At 33.5% G+C, this 22,881-nt stretch overlaps 3 protein-coding genes and 1 pseudogene across 4 annotated transcripts in view; all 4 read right to left on the bottom strand.

The window, feature by feature from the left end:
• The window catches only part of LOC127799021 (uncharacterized protein At3g27210-like), a 48,384-nt gene that overhangs the window by 14,937 nt on the left and 10,566 nt on the right, over window positions 1-22,881 (bottom strand). The window lies entirely within an intron of this gene.
• The window catches only part of LOC127799019 (SWI/SNF complex component SNF12 homolog), a 47,830-nt gene that overhangs the window by 22,918 nt on the left and 2,031 nt on the right, over window positions 1-22,881 (bottom strand). The gene's annotated exons all lie outside the window — the stretch shown is intronic.
• LOC127799022 (putative calcium-binding protein CML19) lies at window positions 8,940-10,125 on the bottom strand. The gene has a single exon (XM_052332716.1). It carries the CDS (start codon window positions 9,548-9,550, stop codon window positions 9,098-9,100), a length of 453 nt encoding a protein of 150 aa, XP_052188676.1. The 5' UTR covers window positions 9,551-10,125; the 3' UTR covers window positions 8,940-9,097.
• LOC127799084 (SWI/SNF complex component SNF12 homolog) overlaps window positions 11,680-22,881 on the bottom strand; it is a 13,244-nt pseudogene continuing 2,042 nt past the window's right edge.

The following is a 22,881-nucleotide window of genomic DNA, read 5'->3' as shown; positions in this document are numbered from 1 at the left end:
TGTTAGTAAACCCGATTAGTCAAAAAAACAATTATGGATCGCTATGCTAAGAGCCAGAAAAAATTCAAACAATTATCAAGTATTAATCATCGCTTAAAGCGTCCTTAGATAATGTGAGAATTATCTCGTGACTCACATGATAATTAATAGAAAATATCTCATCAGTGAGACAAAGTCTCCACTTACGATTTACCTCCTCTGTTGAAATCGAAAGCACGAGCGACGAGAGATTGCGTAAGGGCAATAATCCCAAGAAAATATCTTATCGGATAAATCAATAATAATTATTTAATATATTACAATATAATCAATCAAATCTAATATCAGATATGATTGTGCTAATAGTTAGAAGATGTGGAGAATAACTCATAAAAAGTCTTGATGAGAGACTATTTTTACTATCATAAATAAGGGATTTGGTCATCTTCTTATCTGACACAGAAAAATAATTACAATTATATTTTATATCCATCACTACTGTTGAAGTTAAGGAGGAGAAATCAAATTTCAAGTGTTTCGTCATCAATCGATAGTTCTGTTTACGACTTAATTTTTGATAGATCTAAATACACATTTAATTATTAACTTACGTGAATTGATTGAATGAGCTTCTTAGATTTATGAACATAATATATAATTATATATTATGATTATACATACAATATTATAACTTACAAACACATTCATAATCTAAAATTTAAAATATGATGAAAAAAAATGTTATTTCTATCAGTAATTCAACGTATTATTGAACAGCACAATGGCGGAGAGGGGACCACTTTTGGAGTTTCAGTTGACGTTTTAATGAGCAATTTGAGAGAAGGAGACATTAATATACAAACAATGGTTGATGATGATGATGCCAGCACCCTTCCTTAAAGCCTGTCAATGGCTTCATCATTGTCTCCTCCTCCGTGGATGAATGACTTGTTTTGTTGTCGACTTCTCATTGGCTACCCCAAATGCAACTATCTACAAGGACAAAGTTTGTGAGGATGTGAATGTGACAAAAATATTTTACAAAATATTATTATTATTTTTTGTATTTTTAAATTTAAAATATTTTTTTTTTAAAAATGCACTAAACTAATTGGAATGTGATAATAGTATTTGAAATTGATTACCACAAGTCTATCTTAATGCGAGTACCTATAAGAATAAGCGAGGTTTGTTGTTACGATATAATATTCGACTAAGAACATTATGAGTTTTATAGTTTATCTGAAGGGTTCTATGTTTTTGTATAGGTGAGGTGGGATAAGGTATTTAGAGTTATCATTATCGAGATTTTTATGATAGTGCATGGTAGGCGCCAAATGATGATAGTATTGGGGATTGCTTCCTGCAACTCTATCTTAATGCGAACACCTACAAGAATAGAAAGAGTTTGTCTTTCGATATGGTCTACAATGTTTAACTTAGTATAATAAATAAGCAATAAATATGTACAAACGTTATGAATTTGTGATTTATTTGTGGATCTTCCTTACCTTTATACAGGCAAGGTTGACTAAAATGCTCAGAGTTATCATGTATGAGGTTCTCATGCTTGATTATCTTGACTTTGAGTCAAATGTTTTAGACTAAATAAAGATAGAATTGAATTTTTTATATATGAAGTAAGTTGGGATATCGGAAATTTTTATCATTACTTCCGTGCTCGGTTATCTTGAATTAAATAAAGAGTTTATCGAACCAAATAGAAATAATGTCAATTCCAGAATTTTTAGAAATAATATGAGCTACATATGAATTGAGATATTCGAAGTTTATCTATAATATTCCCATGCTACTTTATTTCTCGTCCAAATAAAAATAAACACTAAGTTTGGATTCTTCGAAATGAGAATCCAAGAATTAGAGATTAGTAGTCATCATTTAAAATTAAAATAGACGATGAGACACATGCCATCTTTCTATTACTTATCAATAAGAATATGTGATTAAATGAGACTAGTCAATCTTTTAGGAGTAGCTTAGTAATTTTCTTTTTTTTAAGTTTTTCGTCGTCAAAATTGACTGTTCATTTTATTCAAGTTGTAGTTAGGCTACTACGTGTTTTAATATTTACCCTAAAATATGTTTTTTCTAAATTAAAATATACTACCTTAGAAAAAGTTATAGTAATATTTAAGATTTAAAAGTTAAAATATGACAAAATATAATATTTTTAAATTTCTTTGAGTTTCCTTATTAATGATAGTATTATTAATTTAGAAAATGTGTGATACACTTGAAAATAATACACGACAGACAACTTTGTATTAGGGATTGTTGAAATTCTCTGCATTACTTTCGTACTCAATTATCTTGAATTAACAGAGAGTTTATCAAATCAAATAAAGATAATGTCAATTTCAAATTTTTCAGAGAGCCAAATATGAACTAAGATATTTAGATTTTTTAGTCAATCTCGAGATAATTTCATCATTTTTTTTTTTTTTTACAAAAAATTAGCTCAAGAATCCAAAATTCAAAGTCTTATTATCATCGACAATGTTTTCTTTATAAATATATTAGTGACATCATCAAAGTGCCTAATGAATGAAAAAGAATCATCGTCAAATTACCCTTTATTGTAATTTTAAAATAATAATTAAAAAAATTGAACTTCCAAGTAACAGTGAGTGATCTCAAGTTAGAAATGAAGCGAATCAATAATTTCTTTCATTCTGATTAGGAAAAAAAAAAAAAAAAGAAAGAAAGAAGGAATAATGGAAATTAGTTTCAACATATGGCCACGTTACGTACGTATCAGCACTAATTGGGCCCAAGTCTTTTGGGCTCTCTTGAAACATAACTGGGCCTAATAAAAGCCCAAGTACGAGAAACTATATCTCCTATATATCAATCACGTTACAAAAACCTCGTGCCAGCAAGGTGTGTGAAGCCGCGGTTTTCCCGAAAACATTAACAGATACCATTAACAGATATCAATCAAATGGCGGCGCCGGGGGGAAATCATTAATGATAAACGTGTCAATTGATTAGCTGCATGCATGGCCCGCCACCACCATCATCATCTCTTTTTTAATCTTATCTTATAAAAAGGTCCCTACCGACCACCCACTTGTCCCAATTAATGTCATCTTATCATCACGCAATACAAGTCAAAAGACATATTATATAAATATATATATATATAGTGAAATGTTAACGTTACCCTATTGTGGGTCTCATTTGTGTGTTATCATAATATTTGTTTGACGTAATTAATATAATATTTGTTTAACGTAATTAATTTGAGAGTAAGTAGCTCGTATCGGGTATAATGTTTGTTGGAAAATTCTTGAAAGTCAGATAAGTTGACAGATAGATTTACAGAATGGGATTATAAGACTAAAATGTCATCACCCATATTGTATTGTATTTTTTTTAATGCAATGTGGGTGAAGGTATTTTAATCTTTTAGCTTTCATTCTATAAGTATGTCTGTCAATCTATCTGGTCATGTAAAAGAACTCTTGTTTGTTTGTAAAATCATGCTATTTGTACATTATTTATGTACATTTTAAACTACACAATATACATAAATGACATAAATACCTCTTATCTCATTGTATCTTAACGCCTTGAGTAAAAGCAGTTTAGACATTAGAACATCATTATGTAATCCAAGATATACACCATGATATATTAATAGTATTTTTCTTGAATTATTATGTAGTATTTATTAATTAAGATATAAATTAAAAAATAAAATATGAAAACATCTCCAACTTTTGTCATTTTTAATATATTTATTTCTCTCCTCTTAATATAAACATATCTTGATTTTTAGAGATAAGAAAAAATGATATTTATCCCTTCTAGTGTATTTTAAAAACTTTAGCAAATAATTTGATATAAAATTTAAAATACTTTCTAACTTTATTTTAATCACTGCATATTTTGATTTAGAAAATATTCTAATTTTATTTTGTACAACCTTATCACTTTAAAAAATATTAACTTAATATAAAAAAATTATATATATATAATTTGAAGGGGTATATTTTATATAATAAAAAAGTCTTTATATAATAGTTATATATAATATACTTTTCATTGTCAATCATACTCTTTTATATTGTCCACTGTGCCATAAATTTCCCATGAAAAACACTTTGTTTAGTTTTTCAACACCGTCGTCTTATCATGGTCATTTATTATGATGTTAATTCTAATTTTAAGTACAAATAATTAAGATTGTTATTGTTTGAATATAATAATAATATTTAGATTTATTTTTAAGTCTATAAGTTACTACAAGGAATAATACTCTCATAAAGTATAAAATGATCAAGATAAAATTGAAAAATATTCAAAAAAATTTATCAAATTATTTGTTAATTTTTTTATAATATATTAGAGGATTTATGCATCATTTTTTCTTATATGTAAGGTTCAAGATATGGTTATCTGAAAGGGGAGAGAGATAAACATATCTGAAAAATACTAAATAAAAAGTCTCGTGAATTTTTTTCAATGGTTGTCAAATAAGTTTAACGAGCACATTAAAAATGACAAAAGTCTGATATGCTTTCTATATCTTACATTTTTTTATTTATATCTTAATTAACAAAGACTACCTAAGAGAGATAGAACTTCTTACTAATATAGGATAAAGACACTTATCAAATAAATTTTATTTATTGAGAGATTTTTAGAGTAGATATCGAATGTAAAACTACACATTTTTTTGTGGAATACCCTATAACTGGTCACATAAGAGACTTGGTCAAAGGATGTTTTTTTTTACTCTCTCGCGAGGCAACTTAGAGGGCCAACGCAGAAAAAGTCTCCCAAAGACTTCTCCCTTGCCCGAGAGACTTTACCAGGTCTTTTAGCCTAGTTTTTTTAGCTTTTTTTGTTTTTTTATTTTCTTATTTTATATTATTTTATTGATTATTTTTGTTCAATTTTTTTTATTACACAAATAAAAAATGTTACAATTAATGTCTTAGTAAATGATATGTTTAGTTCCATGACCAATTCCTAAGGGGAAAGAGTTTATATAGGGTTAGTAAAGCGTAAGGAATATGACACGTGAATCCCCTAAGTCTAGTTTATAACATGGACATGGGCTTGTGCCCAACCCTCTTTTGTCTTCATGACTTAGATAATTTTGAATTCGACATTAAGTCTATTCTAAATTTAGGCTAACTCTTCAACCCTTTAATATAAATATGAATATGGGTTGTTGGCTTATATTTTATCCCCTTGAATGGAACTTTCACATTTTTTTTTTGGAATTGGGATGCATCAATGAAGAGTCATCACAAGTATCAAATTTGGGTCTTCGAATAGTATTTTTGTAATTTGAATAGGAGTTTCAAATAGAACACGCCTAAAAGCATATTAAAATTGAGAAAAAGAGAAGCACGTAAATACCACACCTATATATTATTTGATATGTATGTAGACCAAGACGTAGTAAAATAAACATAAAGGGAGACCTAGAAGGAAATTTAGAGAAAAACCCATAGAAAGACAAGAAATAGTAAAATCAACACAAGGGGAGACCTAGAAGGAAATTTAGAGGAAAACCCATGGAAAGACAAGAAGTAGTAAAATCAACACAAGGGGAGACCTAGAAGGAAATTTAGAGGAAAACCCATGGAAAGACAAGAAGTAGTAAAATAAACACAAGGGGAGATGATTTTTAATATTCCTGAAAATGTTAAGTTGGGAATTTATATTCTCATATTTGGTACAACTTTTTTATAAAAAAGAATCTTTGAAAATAAGATTTTCATAAATAATTTTTAAGCGACTTTCTTACAAAAAGATTTTTATTGAGGGTTTGGGAATTCAAATTTTTTATTGACTTGGGAATGTTTTTAATAAAGAAAAAAATTAAAACACCCTTTACTCTTTTATAACCCCGTACAAACATATTATATATATGTAATATATTTATATTAAATATTATATATATATTAAAGTAGACATTCATACAAATATATATATTATGTATATATTATATGCATATAATATACACATGCTATATATATACATAATATATAAAAAAATGACATTTTTTTTACTTTCTAAAGATGTTGTGGGTCTTAATATTTTATATAATAGAAGGAATTTATCATTTTTAAACAAAAAATCAAAGAAAGGTAATTTTAAAAAAAGAACATAAATTTTCAAGAATGTTACATTTAAACCAAACATAAGAATATAAGATTATCAAAAAAGAATACTCAACATTTTTTTAGAATGTTTAAATCTAACCAAATATAGAATTACATAAATCCTAGGAATCAAAAATTTCCAAGAGCATTCCCATAAATTATGAATTTCAGGAATTTAAAAATTTCTCCCGTACCAAACGCATCCTAAAGAAAAACGATATGGGTCAAACGGATCCATTCAATGAATACATATCGATTCAATCACAAAACTCACGAAGGAATAAAACCCAAAAGTAAAAGATAAAACAAAAGGATCAAAAGAAAAGTTTCAAGCAAAAAAATCCTTAGAAACCCTCTTAGCCAAGAGGTCCTTGGAAATGTCTTGGTAGATCTCGCCAAAAAGATATCTGAGAGACCTTAAAGTCTCCAGAAGAGTTCCTCACAAGATATTTCTAGATTTTTCAATCACTTTATAGCCGGAGTGGGTGATGTGGCGCTGATGTGACTAATAATAAAAATATCATGCAATAATATTTTAATATAATATTATTATATATTGACACGTAGTACGTTCTGATTGGTTGTTATTGCATAATAATTTTTATTATTTGTCATATTAGCAAAAAAATCTTATATGTGATCACATTGCAAAACTTTTTAAACTTCTGTGATCACATTGAAAATAATTAAAATTTAGTGATCAAAATGAAAAACACACTAAAGTTTAGTGATCTTTGGTGTAATTTACCCCACAAACAAGACAACTTCGAATCTCCCTTCATAAATCTCACAAAAGATAAGAATTATTCATAAGAGTGCAAATTCTAATTGATTTCAGAATATCAAGAATGTTTATCACAAATTGTGACGCCCCGTCCCCATTACCACGTGTCACCGTAACCCAGGATTACGTCAATAGGTCATACTCCGAAGGTCGATTATGCCCTAGCAACAGGGGGATAAAGATAACGTGGGCGCCCTGGGTGGGGTCCAGGCTTCATCGCCTCCGGCCATCGAGAACTCGAGATTTAGGACTCATTTGCAGCAGAATGACACTCGAGTCTCGAATCTAACCTGTGCCTTATGAGCAGATTAATAAATTGCAATTAGGGTATAACATAATTTTCTCACATGAAGTACTCATTAAAAATAATAAGTCCAACTGGGAAATACAAGCTGCGTTCAGCACAACCACAAAATAATTACATGACAGACACAAATTACTAGGTTGCATTCTCGTCATGGGTTGCCATTCCCATCATTCAGCTGGTCTTCGGCATACACCGCCTTCCCTTTACCAGACCTCGAGCTATCTGTGCGGTTAGTGGGAATGAAAGGGTGAGTCCTAGGACTCAGTAAAGGTAATATGCACTGCAGTAAATTATTCAGCATGACATCATAGATAAATATGAAGTGCAACATGCATGCAAGCCTGTCCACCGCACCTATCTCAGGCTTTAGGTGGCCCCTAGTGGTTCCATTTATGACCCTGTCCTAGGACCCTCACGGTCAACAATCCACTGCCCCATGCCTAGACACTTCCTCAATATCTTATGCAAGCCATGACAAAAGAAATTTACATACAAAGCATATTAAACCCTTACCTCGAGATACATGTCGCCTGATAGTTTGTACCGTTGACACACTCAATTCCCTTAACAAAAATATTTTCAAAGCAAGGTTAACTCGTAATTAAATTTATTAACTACCGAATCCACAAAATTATTAACTAATTTAGACATTGTCCGTTATTAATTAATTTAACTAACTAAATAATAATTAAATTAACTAATTAGAATAGACTTTAACTTAATCAAATACACCACCTTACTAATCAATTCATCAATTGACAAACAATAGAATAGATTTAAAATTAAGCATACTTTACTGCTCTACTTCTCCTCAAATTGCCGTTCACTTCTTCTTTGGACAATATCATTGATATTCTTTCCAAGTTCCTAGGGCAATTGCATCAAAATGTGAAGTGAATTTGGGTTGTGGCAGACAAAAATCAATAGGCAAAACAGAAGGCAGCGCATGGCTGCCACTTAGAGTGGCCAGGAAGGCTACGCGCGCCTACGCATTGGGCGCTGTTTAGCGCCTGGCTGGGAATTAAGCCTTTCTTTTGCGCCTGCAAGGGTTTGATCCCCCGCCTCTCACGTGCACACGAGCACTTCAGCCACTTGGTCCAACCACTCCTTACTTCATATTACCCCCATTTTATTTTTAACGTGATTTTTTCTCTAATTTTCAATATTTCCATAATTACTTCTAAGTGAAATAATTAATTACTTTAATTTTTTATTTCCTCGAAACACTATAAATAAATATTTTTTCCAAAACTTTCAAATATTTCATAATAACCTCAACCAAACTATTATTTATTTTTCAAAATTTTGGATTTACAAAAATTTGGAACGTTACACAAACCCTCAACCTCTCCCATGAGTAAGTGAGTTATATTAAAAAAAAAAAAATACATCTCTAATACTAATTCAAAAGCTCTGTAAATCCTTCAATATTATCAAAAATATGACTTAGTGCAAAAAAATACATCATTTTCTTTCTTACAGAATTTTGACAGTTAAAAAATAAATTTTTTAATAAATAAATTATATTATTATATTCAGACAACTATTTTATTAATATTAATATTATTGTTCAAACATCTTAGACCTCGTGATTCCACCGACGCAAAGATACAAACTTAATAAATTATTTAGAATACATTTAACAAAAAGTCACTCATTATATATACTTATATTTCTTTTTAACTTCTTATTATTCTCATAACTTAAATCGACGGCAAATGACAAATTTGAAAGAATGGACTTTTATTTTGTATTAAAAGAATGCCTTTACAAATAGAAACCAAAAATAGAAATTACGGCAAACAAGTAGTACGGCCACCGCCCACCGTTTGACTCCTTATATGTATGAGAGATCCGACCGTTGCGCGTACCGAACGCCATAATTCAAGACATCATAGCCCTAAACTCCTCGAAACTAAGGACGCCGTCGCCATTGATGTCGAAGCAGGAGATCATGAGCCTACACTCCTCGACGCTCTTCTTCTCCCCGAGCCGACGGAGCGTCCTCCTCAAGCTCTTCGCAGTAATGCAGCCGCTCCCACCCATTTCCTCGTACATTCTGAAAGCTTCTCGAAGGTCCTTGGCCTTCTCCTCCTCCTCTCCCCCTTCCATCAACTTCAGGAAGTCCTTCATCCCCAGCTCCCCGTCGCCGTCCGCGTCCATCGCCGCCACCGCCTCCTCCGCGTCCGCCTCCGTCAGCTCCACCCCCAGCGTCGCCACGCACTGTCGCAGCTCCGCCGCCGATATCTTCCCGTCCCCGTTCTCGTCGAAGCGCTTGAACACACGCTCGTACTCCCCGCCCTTTTCCATTGAGCTCCGCTCATCATCAATTCCCATCGCCAATGAATTCACTCTTATATATGTATATATATATATATAGAAGATGAAGAAGATTCAAAGGTTAATCGAGTCAAAAACAATAGAGGGTATATATAAATACTACCAGAAAACGACAAGAATCGGGATATATATGGGCATATAAGAAGAAGACAAGAAATTAATCAAAAGGGAAAGACCTCTATATAAGAGAATAATTTTTGGGTTTATGTATAGATAGATGTATATATGTATGTATAGGTGGAGAGATTGAAGTGGAAATTAAGGAATGGATAACGAGAGACTGGCTGATTTGGTTTATATAGGGTGGGGATTCCGCGTTCCAAACGCGGAGGTGGACATGCCGACCGGGGGATGGTGGAAATGGAGGAAGCTGCGAGGGAGTTTCGTAATTAGATAAAAGTATGGGGGGGAAGTTGAAAGGGAAGACAAGAGAAGGGGGGGAGGGGATGGGGACGAGGCGACTTGGAAACGATACGCAAGCGGTGCCGTCAAGCCAGGAGGAGGAGGAAGCAGCCGGGAAGCCGCCCGCCCTTCAGTGGAAGGGCGTAGATGAATGATGACGTGCACCTTAGGCTGGATTCCAGAAGGATAACGGCGTCCTGTCCTGCCCTCTCAAACCGTCAAAACGACCGGAATTGGGTAAAACTGTTTTGACAAGTATTGGTATGAAAACAAATACAAAAATATTGCTTGACCATAAGGATAAATATAGGTTTACAGAATTCAATTAATAATAATGTGAATAAACTGAGGGCGGCCGAAGCCAGTTTTGAGGAGACAGTTGAGGAGTGAGAGCCTCTATGAATTGCTTATATTAGACTTATCAACAAAGGATGGAATATGTACCTATATATGAATATATATATATATATAACGGATAAGGTCAGTGTCCATTTAATTAAAATTAAATATTGAGGTTATGGTTGCGCAGTCTCCTTGAAGACCCTAAGTTGTGGAATATGAATTGGAATTCGGTCCAGCTCAGTCCTCTGTCAACCAGTCGATAGAGGCGCAACGCAAGGCTCTCAACACCCTTTTACTACGTTCTTTACAGCCTTTTTCCAATTTGGCTTTTTTCGGAGATTCCTACCTCCAAAATATATAACACTAACAGCTCATAACGAGTACCTTCAACTTCCAGATAAAAGTTTCATAGGCTCAGCAAAAACCAGCTGTTTGATTTTGTTACATTTTGAAGGTTTTGAATTGTGAGGAACATCTTTATTTTCTTCTTTTTGTTTCATAAAAATTTTGCATACCCATACCATAAACAAAAATAATTATATAATTAAATCATAGCCAAATAGAAAATTTTTAAATAACTACAAACCCATTTATTTCAAATGACAATTTAAAAGGCAAATACTATTTAAAGAAAAATGCTATTAGTACACCTTTGTATATACCTTGAACTACATAAAGATGTACCAATGATAAAAAAATCCCTCATGAGGCGCGTGAGGTGCATATGAGATGAGGGGTATTTTAGTCATAATACTCCCTTATATAGCTCAAAATATACAAAAGAAAAATACATCTAGCATGATTCCTATTTAAAATCTCTTTGTCCAAAACGCAAGCAAGCTTCGGGTTAATTGATCAAAATCTTCTAGAGGCCACAAAAATAAATGACAAAGATGGCTGTAAATCTATGTATAACATACAAGTATTTGAGCAATAAGAACCTTACAAAAGATCGGGACACAAGTAGAAATGATCAGCAATTCATGTATTCTAGTGAGAGAGAACGGCTTGTTAAGTTCCTGGGAGATCTAAGAGAAGAGCAGGCAATCACATGTCAAGTAGTGCAGTGTAAAGACTCTGGAAATTGTGCGCTTGAGAGAGATGATACCTACGCTATTACGAAACCATCATATGTGTACTTGTGATGTTAAAATTATTGATTCTTTTTGGCCCACGTCCTCTTTCACCCTGGTGAGATAGAGATACACTCACCTGGGGCTCCTAATCCCTGAAACTGTCGAGCTATTGCATGCTTCTAGTTTTTACCCAAAAAATAAAGTACTTACAGCCATGGAACTTGAGCTGTAAAGCCTTGAAATGAAGACTGAAGAGAGAGTTTGTACTTTCTGTAATATTTGAAATAGTCGGTCATAAGCCACAACTCAGCCTGCAGTGATCTCCTTTTCCTTCGCCTTGCACATATCGTCTGCTAACTTGATAAACTTTTTAGTCAATTCGTCAACCTAAGGAAATGTACAAGCATTAGAAACGAGCAACATCTTAGAAACACCAAAAGTGCCTCTTCCGATAGTTACTTATTAACTCACTTCTTTCTCCAGTCTTTTGGCTTCGTCTTTTGGGAAACTTGAACCTGCTTTCTTCGTCGAATCCAATGCCTGTACAACACAGTTTAAGTTTGCTCAGTTAGTTAAGCAATTAAGGCTTGTGATTGTTGCAGTTGATGTTCAAGTCTGTTAAGCAATGCCAACGTGGATCAGTAAATCAAATTAAAATATAATTTGCAACCAATTTTGTTACTTTTACCCTAGGTAGATGCCAGTAATATATTCATCCTTTATAAGATTTTAGCAGTTTAGTTTATAGATAAATGTTATGGTAGTCACTCAAAAAATGAAGAGAAATGGTGATTTAGAGATATTATATGGTCCTCTTTCCCTGAAATCTACAAAAATAAGCCAAAATATTGAAAAATAACAAGACATTCATTCCATCTAGTCACTACATTCATGACTAAGACTAACAAAAAAAAACACACACACACACACACATTTATATATATCTTATGCAGAGGCGAGAGTGCATTCCTCTTTTAACTTTCCCCGACTCCATGGACCATAGTAACGGAATGGCAGCCTCCAGGCTCTGAGATTGCCATCCAGAATGTAAATTTGTGAGAAATTGCAATTTCTCTATTAAGCCACCACATTTACCAAAATGAAGAAATTCACAACTGGTGGTCAAGGTTGAAGGATTTAGATATTCATAAACATCATTTTAGAACTCTATTGTGAGGTTAAAATGAGAACAAATAATTCAAAGGAAATCTATGCCCACTGAGGCAACGGACTTGGGGATCCTCTAGGATGGACGATCAAGTGTTGTCAACCCCTTGACTTCTGAACATGCCTTTTGCAGCAACACGTGGCAGAAATGCCTTTAGTTTGGGTTCATTATTGGCATTTAGTGGTGTTCACTTCTTATTCAGTTTACTGCCCAAGGAATAATGGAACTCCATAAAAGCATACCTTGAATAGAGAAATAGCTCAAGCTGAAGAAATGAAAAAGAAAAAAGAAAAACATCTTTTTCAGCTATACCTTCTGGCGAGCTCTTCTTATACTCTGCTTGACATCTTCGGAAGATTTGGCCACCACCTTACATAGGGCCTAATAGAAAAGCAGACTGATGGTGATGGACTTGACCAATTAATTGAAGAGATAAAGGGATAATGAAGAAAATCAATATGAACACACCTGCATATGCTCCTTAGTCAATCTGTTCATTGAAGTGTAAAATAAATATGCATTAGCCAAGAGATAGAAGAAAAGAACCATGGTTCATATGTGTTAACTTTACGTAGTCCATATATGTGTGAAGTTTGAACTTCATATTTTCTATTGTGGATGATGAAGTTGGGTAGGGAAAATTCAGAAGCATATTAGAACCAAAACCATATAAGAGGATGTGAAATTAGGAAGGGCTGATGGGAAGAATGAAATAGTGATATAAATAGGGGTCTGGAAGATAAAGGCCCCTCTAAAGATGGCATGTATTTGAGCCAGAACAAGGACCAGTACTGTCAGATCCTACGATCTGACAGTGGCTATTTAGGGAAGAACTTAAAGAGTTAAGAGAGAAATTTGGAGGAAGAATTAGACTGATGAGGGAGAACAGAAAGAATGGGCGAAAAACACAGAGGGTTAGAGAGAGAGAGAGAGAGAGAGAAAAGAGAGAGGAAAAGGATTCAATTAATAATCGCATAATCCCCATCCTCTTACAAGCAACCTTTTATAGACATCAGCTGGCTGCCAACTGAAAGCATGTTCTAAAATATCAGCACCCATGTGCCCCTAACAGAAATACAAAATATCCCCTAACAAACAATTGTAGCCCAATGTTAGATCCTCGGGATCTAACAAGCAATCCTCAATAATTCGATGGAGAATTCTAGAGAATTTATGGAACCAATCAAAGAAAAGAGAGGGAAACAAGAGAAAACAGAAATGAGAGAGAATTCAATGAGGTTCAAATTCAAATTCTCGATGCCTCATTACAAGGGAAAAGGGTCCTTAGAATCCCACGAACCAATTCCCACCAACCATACAGCCTTATTTGCATTACTGTCCCTTCTAGAATTAGCTAACATCTTCTAACTACCTGCACGTGTATCCCTTCGCCTCTACATCTGCCTCCAGATCATGACAAATTCCCCCCTACTTGGATATTTTTTGTCCTCAAGAAATGCTAAGGAGGCTGGCTGTTTGAGGGAACTGCCTAAGCAAATCAAGCAAGTATTTCCAAGCATTGTCATCCTAGTGACGATTGGACCACTTCACCAGTACCTATATGAGGGGTGCTCCATGCTTGTACATGACCCTCCGATCTAGAATGGAGCCGGACTCTGCTGTCACATCTACATCTTTAGATAGTTGAGGCAAGTAAGAGGCCACCTGCTGTGTTCCCACAGATCTCTTAAGTAAAAAGACGTGGAAAATCGGGTGGATCCTTTATTCTTTGAGTAGTTGCAATTTGTATGCCACCTTGCCAACATTGTTTACAATGAGGTAGGGTCCATAATACCTAGGCCTTGAGATGAGTTGGCGGGAGCTTCAAGTACACCCTCTCCCCCACCTTGAACTCCCTATCACTCCTCTTGCGATCCACATATTGCTTCATGCGGTTCTGAGCCAAGGGAAGCTCCTCCTTCAACTGCTATAACATCCATTGCCTTTTCTCCTTGTAGACTTCTATTGTGGCCACTGGGGGTCTGCTCTCCTACAATTGGGAGTCATGGAGGTTTGTAACCGAATAAAGCTTCAAAATGTGATCTCTTAATTGATGTATGATGGCTGGAATTATACCACCATTGTGCAAGTGAGATCCATCTATGCCAACCCTTAGGATGTAGGAAGCATAGGCACCGCAATAACTCTCCACACACTTATTTACTCGTTCGGTCTGACCATCTGTTTGCGGATGGTAGGCTGTGGACATCTTGAACTTCACTCCCAAGGACTTCATCAACCCTTGCCAAAACAAGCTAGTGAATACCTTATCTCTGTCTGAGATTATTGCATTTGGAACCCCATGTAGCTTCACCACCTAATCCAAGAAGACCCTAGCCACTTCTTGGGCAGTGTAAGGATGAGTGAGACTCAAGAAGTGTGCAAATTTGCTAAACTAATTAACCACTACCAGAACATAATCCCTCCCTTTTGATTTAGGGAGGCCTTCTATAAAGTCCATAGTCACACTTTCCAAGGCCTCTGCAGGGTGGGCAAAAGGTTGTAATAGGCTCGGCTGAGCTATAGTCTCATACTTACATCACCTACAAGTATCACATGCCAACACAAATTCAGTGACATACTTTTTGAGTTGAGGCCAATGAAAAATTTGCTTCATCTTATGGTACGTATTCTGAATTCCCGAGAAAGGGGATTCATGAAGGGAACTTAGTATCCTCCTTAATTCTTCATAGTTGCCAATCACTAGCCTCCCCTTGTACCTCACAATCCCTTGGTTCAACGAATATCCAAGTCTCCCATTAGGGTTCAAGATTAGCTAATCCAACAACTCCTTCATTTCCTCATCTCCTTCATAGCTGGCTCCACTTCCCTATACCAGTCCAGTACAATAGTAGTGGTGGCAGTCACTTGTCCCTCTGTAAACTTGGACAAAGCATCTGCAACCACATTTTCTCTTCCCTTTATATACTAAATGGTGTAATCCAGGCCCATAAGTTTAGCCATACCCTTCCTTTGGAGGTGTGTGTGGAGCTTTTGATGCATAAAAACTTCAAGCTTTCATGGTCAGCTCTAATTATGAATTGACTCCCTTCCAAGTAGTGCCTCCACCTATCCACCGCCATCACCACTGCCAATAATTCCTTCATGTATATACTAAGCCCCAATTGTCAAGGGGACAAGGCTTGGCTGAGATAGGTCAGGGGTCTCCCGACTCTCCCTTCTTGCATCAATACCACCCCAACTCCCACACCACAAAGCATCAGTTTCTAGTATAAAGGGCTTACTAAAATCCGATAAACCCAACACTAGGGTTGATGTGCTAATATTTCTTATATATTTTCTATATCATTCTTACTTAATTTTATGCTTAATTTTTATGATTTTATATGTTTTTATATTAATTTTAGGTAATTTATCACTTTGATAGGATTAAAAGGAAAAGTGAGAAAGAAGAGTAAAAATTATAGATTTTTGTTTCTCAAAGAATTAAAAGAGGCAGCGTGCCATTGGAGGCAGAATTGGAAAAGAAGCTGCAATTGGAGAAGAATTTCAAAGGAGGCAACCGAAATTGGATTTGAAATTGAACAAAAAGTCCAATTGGACTATGGTGGCTTTGGTTTTATGCTTTTATATATATTATAATATTATATAAGGGATAAACTGGAGATTGAATTGGAGGTAGGGCGGTGCACATATATATATATTATAATATAAGAGATTGAATAAGGGAGGAATTGGAATTGAAAACGTCTTGGAGAATTGGAAAGTAGGTTGCATGCTTTACATATAATAATATAAGAGGATTGTGAGAAAGGGAAAAAGCTAGGGCAGCCCACATATTATATATATTATGCTAAAAAGTAGAGAAAGGCGGAAGAAATTGGAGGATCATGTGTTGCACATGTATTAATATAATAATATTATAGGGCAGTTAGAGGAGAATGGAAATTGAAGGCAAAATTGAAGGGAGTGTAGCCATGTCATGCATATAAATATAATATTATAAATGGAGGAGGAGGAATTGGGAAAGTTGTATACATAATTATATAAATATTAAATTGGAGATTTGAAAGGGAAAATTGCAGAAGCAAGGTGCGGCGGATTGATTTGGTGGGGAGAATTTCAAAAGATGCCGCAATTAAAGGTGGTGATTTGGTAACCGCAATTGAATAATTGAGAATTAGAGAGAGGGAGCGGCAAATAAAGGAAGAAGCAAGGATCAATATAAAAAGAACTAAAAGGAGTAGAGAAAGAAAGCATTCTTGGTGGAGGATTTCTTGGATTTTCTTTAAGGATTGGTTGTAGCATTTTTGGACAACGAAATTCTGCACATCAAAAGAGTTTTTATTCTCTTCTTCCATTTCCTTTAAATTCTAAGTTTATGTTTATTTATTTTGTTATGGATTTTATCATTTGTAATATAACTAAACTCTATAACTATGGTATAAAAGTTTATGTTTATTTATTTTGTTATGGATTTTATCATTTGTAATATGAACTAAACTCTATAACTATGGTATAAAAGTTTATGTTCATTTATTTTGTTATGGATTTTATCATTTGTAATATGAACTAAACTCTATAACTAGGGTATTTTGATCATTGGAAGGAAATGGAAGAAGAAAATAAAAACTCTTTTGATGTGCAGAATTTCCTTCTCAAAAAATGTTGTCACTAATTCTTGAAGAAAGAATAAGAAATTCTCCACTAAGAATGCTCCAATTCTCAACTCCTTCCAGTTCCTTTTATATTGATCATTGCTTCTTCCTCTATCCGCCGCTCCTTCTCTCCAATTCTCAATTGTTCAATTGCGGCAGCCAAATTGCTGCCTTTAATTGCGGCATCTTTTGAAATTCTCTCCACCAAATCAATCCACCGCACCCAACTTCTGCAATTTTCATAGCTTTCCCAATTCCTCCATCATTTATAATATTATATTTATATGCATGACATGGCTACCCCACCTTTAATTCTGCCTTCAATTTTCATTCTCCTCTAATTGCCCTTTATAATATTATATTAATACATGTGCAGCACATGATCCTCCAATTTCTTCCTCCTTTCTCTACTTTTAGTAAAATATATATAATATTATGCAAGACGCCTTAGCTTTTTTCCTTTCTCACAATCCCCTTATATTATTACATGTAAAGCATGCCAACCTACTTTCCAATTCTCCAAAACATCTTCAATTCCAATTCCTCCCTTATTCAATCCATTATATTATAATATATATATGCACATCGCCCTACCTCCAATTCAATCTTCAGCTTATCCCTTATATTATATTATATATATATAAGCATAAAACCACATGCACCATAGTCCAATTGGACTTTTCCTTCAATTTCAAATCCAATTGCAGTTGACTCCTTTGAAATTCATCTCCAATTGTGGCTTCTTTTCCAATTCTGCCTTCAATGGCATGCTACCTCCTCTTTTAATTCTTTGAGAAACAAAAATCCATAATTTTTGCTCTTCTTTATCACTTTTCCTTCAAATCCTATCAAAATGATAAATTACCTAAAATTAATATAAAATCATGAGAATTAAGCGTAAAATTAAGTAAGAATGGTATAGAAAATATGTAGGAAATATTAGCACATCAAATACTCCCAAGCTTAAAAGTTTTTGCTTGTCCTCAAGCAAAACAAACACAAATAAAAATAGAAAATAAAGAGACTTTATTTGATTTAGATTTCTCAAAGGTTTTCCACAAAGATATCCACAAATTTATAACTTAAAAGAAAATTCCAAACATTACAACAATTTATATTTAAATCATGAATCAACTTATCTTCACAAAGAAATTTTTGAAGTGTGTGTGTAGCCAATTGTAAATTATTGATGCACTTAAGATGAGTTTATGCAAATAAGTAGCTATAAAATGAACTCTAGATGGAAAAAATTCAAACTCTAAAGGCATACTTTTCATTCCTTTCTCCACTAATGTAGAACAATGTACATTCAAGGATCAATAGGTCTTTATTAGGTTATAATATAAAGGTTAGGGTAAGGGTTAACAAGAAAAGATCCGGATTACAAAGTAAAAAAAGAAAAAAGTTGATGAAAATTTTTCCTCACTAACCCAAGAGAATTTCACTCAAAGCCCCAAAAACAATGCAAAATTATATTCATATGTTGAGTTGAATCCCACATGAAGAGCAAATTGCCGTTTTTTTTTAAATATATATTTTTTATTTTTTTTCATTCTTTCTCTCTTTTTTTTTTAATATATTTTTTATTTTTTATTTTTTTAAAATATATGCAAATAAATGCAATCACAAATATAAATACAAATAAGAAATGATTACAAAATATCTATTGCTCTTTCACATTTTCTCTATTTTCACCATTTCCCCCCACTTAATTTTTCATCATGTATGCGAGAATGGTCACTTCCCATTTTGTTTCATCAATTTTAATAAATTAACTCTTAAATTTATAGCACTCACACTCACATCATCTCTCTTTCTCTCATATTTTTCACTAACAATTCCTTTTGAAGGGTAGGTTTGGTGTTTAGGCTATGAGAGATAGGTTAATGTGGTTTACCAAAGAAAAAGGCTCAAATATACACAAGGCTCAAAGGGGTAAATTAGGGATAAATTTAAAATACATGGTAAGTTTAAAGGCTATTAATTTCGATCCAAATAATGCTTAAATCATATCATTAATTGTGCAATGCCTAGGATTTCGCCTCTAGAGGTAAGCAAGCAAGTTCTAGAGTTTGTTGAGATCTATTTAAAGTTACAAAATTTACATAAACCTTCTCTAAGTAGCAAAACAATTCATTACTCAAGGCTATGTGCTCAAATTGTTCCAAAAATTTTAAATGAAAAATAAACTAACTCAATCTTTAAATACAAATTATCATAATGTAGAGTATTTTTCAAAAGTCATAATTTATTTCAATCAAGTCTTATCATAAGCTCTTCAATCATCCAAACAAACAAGCCTCAAATTAAAACAAGACAAAAAAAATATTTTTTTTTTCAATGTCCTCAATATTGTAAGAGAAATAAAATATATAAAGAACAAAAATTCTCCCCATCGCCCTAAAAAACCCCTCAAAGCCTTAATGTTAACAAGCCTTGGCCAAGCCACCATTGCTGCCACTTTGTTAGGATCTATACTTACTCCTACACCCGAGATTACACGCCCAAGATACTCAACTTGCTTCTGGCCAAAGGCACATTTAGACTTCTTAATATACAATTGGTTGGATTTAAGTATCTCAAATGTAGTCCTTAAGTGTTGTAAATGTTGGTTAACGGTTTAGCTGTAAATCAAGATATCATCAAAGAAGACTAGAATGAATTTGCATAAGGGTTCAAAGACTTGGTTCATGAGTAATTGAAAGCTGGTCGGGGCATTGGTGAGCCCAAATGACATCACCAAGAATTCATAGTAGCCATGATGGGTTCTAAAGGCTGTCTTGTGGATATCATCAGAATTCATATGAATTTGATGATACCCCGAATGTAGGTCTAGTTTAGAAAAAATAGTAGCATCCTTTAGCTCATCAAGGAGGTCTTCAATTATGAGGATGCGAAACTTATCTTTGATGGTCAAGGCATTGAGTTAACGATTGTCAACATAAAAGCGTCATGTACCATCCTTTTTCTTGACAAGTAGGGAAGCAAAGGAACTTCGGTTGGGCCTAATTACGGATATGTTTACCATTTTCTTAACTATCTTTTCGATTTCAATTTTCTGGTGGGGAGGGTATCGATAGGATCTTATGTTGACAGGTTCTGAGTTGGGTTTGAGATTAATTGAATGATCAAAGGATTGCTTGGGGGGCAAGGTAATAGGTTCTACAAATAAGTCCCCATCAGCTGTAACGCCCTGCTCCCATCTACGAGTGTTACTCACGAATAATCAGCTTACTATTCACATGCTAAGACCAAAATGAAGAGACGGGCTACGTTTCAATGAGAAACGACCAACGTGGGAACTAGACTTTGCCCTCCCTTCGCTCCACTCAAGGATCCGGGAAAATATCGAAACAACCCCGCAAAAATAAACCTAAAACCTCGTAAAGGATCACCCCTTCTCAAACTCTTAATGAAGAGCCAAGGATGACATTTCCCAGGATACGACAAAAATAAGCAAATCACACTTGCTTTATTATGGCATAAGGCCTTAATTATTAGAAAATAAATTTTGGCCCAATTATTAACCAATTTTTCTCACTTCCAAATCCTTAGAAAATTATTTGGGTTAATATTTCTTTGGAAAAATTTAAAAAAATTTCCTTATCAAATCTCCATTGATTTTTCTTTTTTTATTTCAAAAATACCTCAAATTCTCAATCCTTAGGAAATAAATTTTTTTGAAATTCAAACATCAGGCTTCCTCATCCATTTTCCAAAATTCAAGGAAAATACTCCCTTATTTATTTTCTAAAATATAGGAATTTTTCCACAAATGCCTCAAAATTTACATTAATTTAATAATTAATTTGGAGGCCTAAATACTTATTTATTTATTTATTTAAACATGCTTTTATTTCAGAAATTCCCAAAATAGCATACATAAATAAATAAACAATAAATAAAATAATAAAAAAAAATTAAACAGCAAAAACCTTCACCAAAAATTTATTTATTTATTTATTTGTCTTTTAATCCAAAATTTCTAGAATACTTAGATACATCAAAAACCTTCCAAAACATCCAAGTTTTCCACCATTCATCCACATTAAGCATACATACATAAAAGCTAAATAAATACATCAACATCCACTATACCAACAAAATACATTCAACTTCACATGCATTTTTCTTGCACCATTACCTTCAACCTTCCAATACTTTCTTTCCTTTAGATGATTCCCCACCTACAAAGAGGTCAAGGACCTTATGAGCCATTGCTCAGTAAGGGTGCTATGCATAAGTAAATGTAACATGAGAAATGAACATGTAATGCAAATGCAATGCAATGAATGGGTAGTCTTCCATTGCCCTCATAACCACATAGGTTAAGGCACCAACTAACCCCTCCCACATCACTAGTCCTCCATATGGCTATAGGTACACTAGAACACAAATCATGCAAATATGAACATTATATGCAACTCATACAAACAATTACCAATGCAAGCAAACCCCACCACTTGGGGTCATCCCTTACCTCTATTTCCTTGAAACTTTAAGACTTCACTTGCCAAGACTCTCTTTGACTTTCAACCACCTTAAGAAAAGAATTCTTAAAGCATTAAATGATCTTGAAGACTAGAGAAATGAAAGGAGAAATGAAGACTTTCTTTCTTTCTAAAAAAGATTTAGATCAAACCTTACATTCCTCTCCTTTGGAAGCTCACAAGAGAACTCTCCCTTGTTCTCTAATTTCTGCCACCAAGCAAAACTTCCTCTTAGAGATTTTTTCTTTCTTATATGTAATGTCTTGACATCTCACAAGTTCAAGACTAATTTCTAGCCCTTGATCAATCTTTTGAAGAACAAATCCTAACCCTTGAAACTAGCACAATCCTTGTGCTTTTGATAAACTTAATCCTAGCCTTTGATTTTGAAAGAACTAATCTCTACTCTCTAGAAAAATACAATCCTTGCCATCTAGCCTCTTTAAATCTCCACCCTTGATGATAAACTAGAGACTAAATCTCCATCATCCATTCTTTTTATTAGGCTTATTAGATATTTATTTATTTACAAATTTGGCAATCATGCCACTTTCAAGAATCAATTGTAGCCATTAGATCTTGATCCTTTCCAAGCTAAATCCGCAACCATTGGATCAAAACTCTAATTCCCATAATTCCCCAATTTTCAAAATTAAGAAATATTGACTAATTTCAAGATTGACTATTTTCTCCATTTCTCATTTAATTTAAATTTCATAAATTTTCAAGCATTTAATGGAGACTAATATCTATTCTTTTTTATTTATATTTATTTAAATCACTCTTGAAAGACATAATCCCCTTTAATTTGCATTTACTTTAATCCACTATTTTCCCACATAAATGCATGACTAATTTCTATTTAATAAAGAATTTCTTTAATTCACACCATAACAACTCTCATTTAATGCTTGAGAGACTATTTTCCTTTTCTTTTTAAATTATTTTTAATCTCACTCTTGCTTCACAAGATCATGCCAAGTGTCCCACTTACACTTAATCCAACTAATTTCTTATTCCCATATTTAATTAAATCCCTTCCATGAGATCTTGCCAAGTGTCACCAATCTACCTTACTTGGCTTCCATTTTAATTCCACATTTTCCATTCATTTTTCATGCATTTAAACAATAATTAATTTCTCCCAAAATCAATTCTCTAATATATAATATTTTTTTCTACAAAAATAATTACCTTTTATGGGATGGGACTCCAAATTACCATTTTGCCC

Source organism: Diospyros lotus, chromosome 4 (genome assembly GCF_014633365.1).
Source record: "Diospyros lotus cultivar Yz01 chromosome 4, ASM1463336v1, whole genome shotgun sequence".
NCBI lineage: Eukaryota > Viridiplantae > Streptophyta > Magnoliopsida > Ericales > Ebenaceae > Diospyros > Diospyros lotus.
This window is presented reverse-complemented; position numbering and strand designations above follow the sequence as displayed.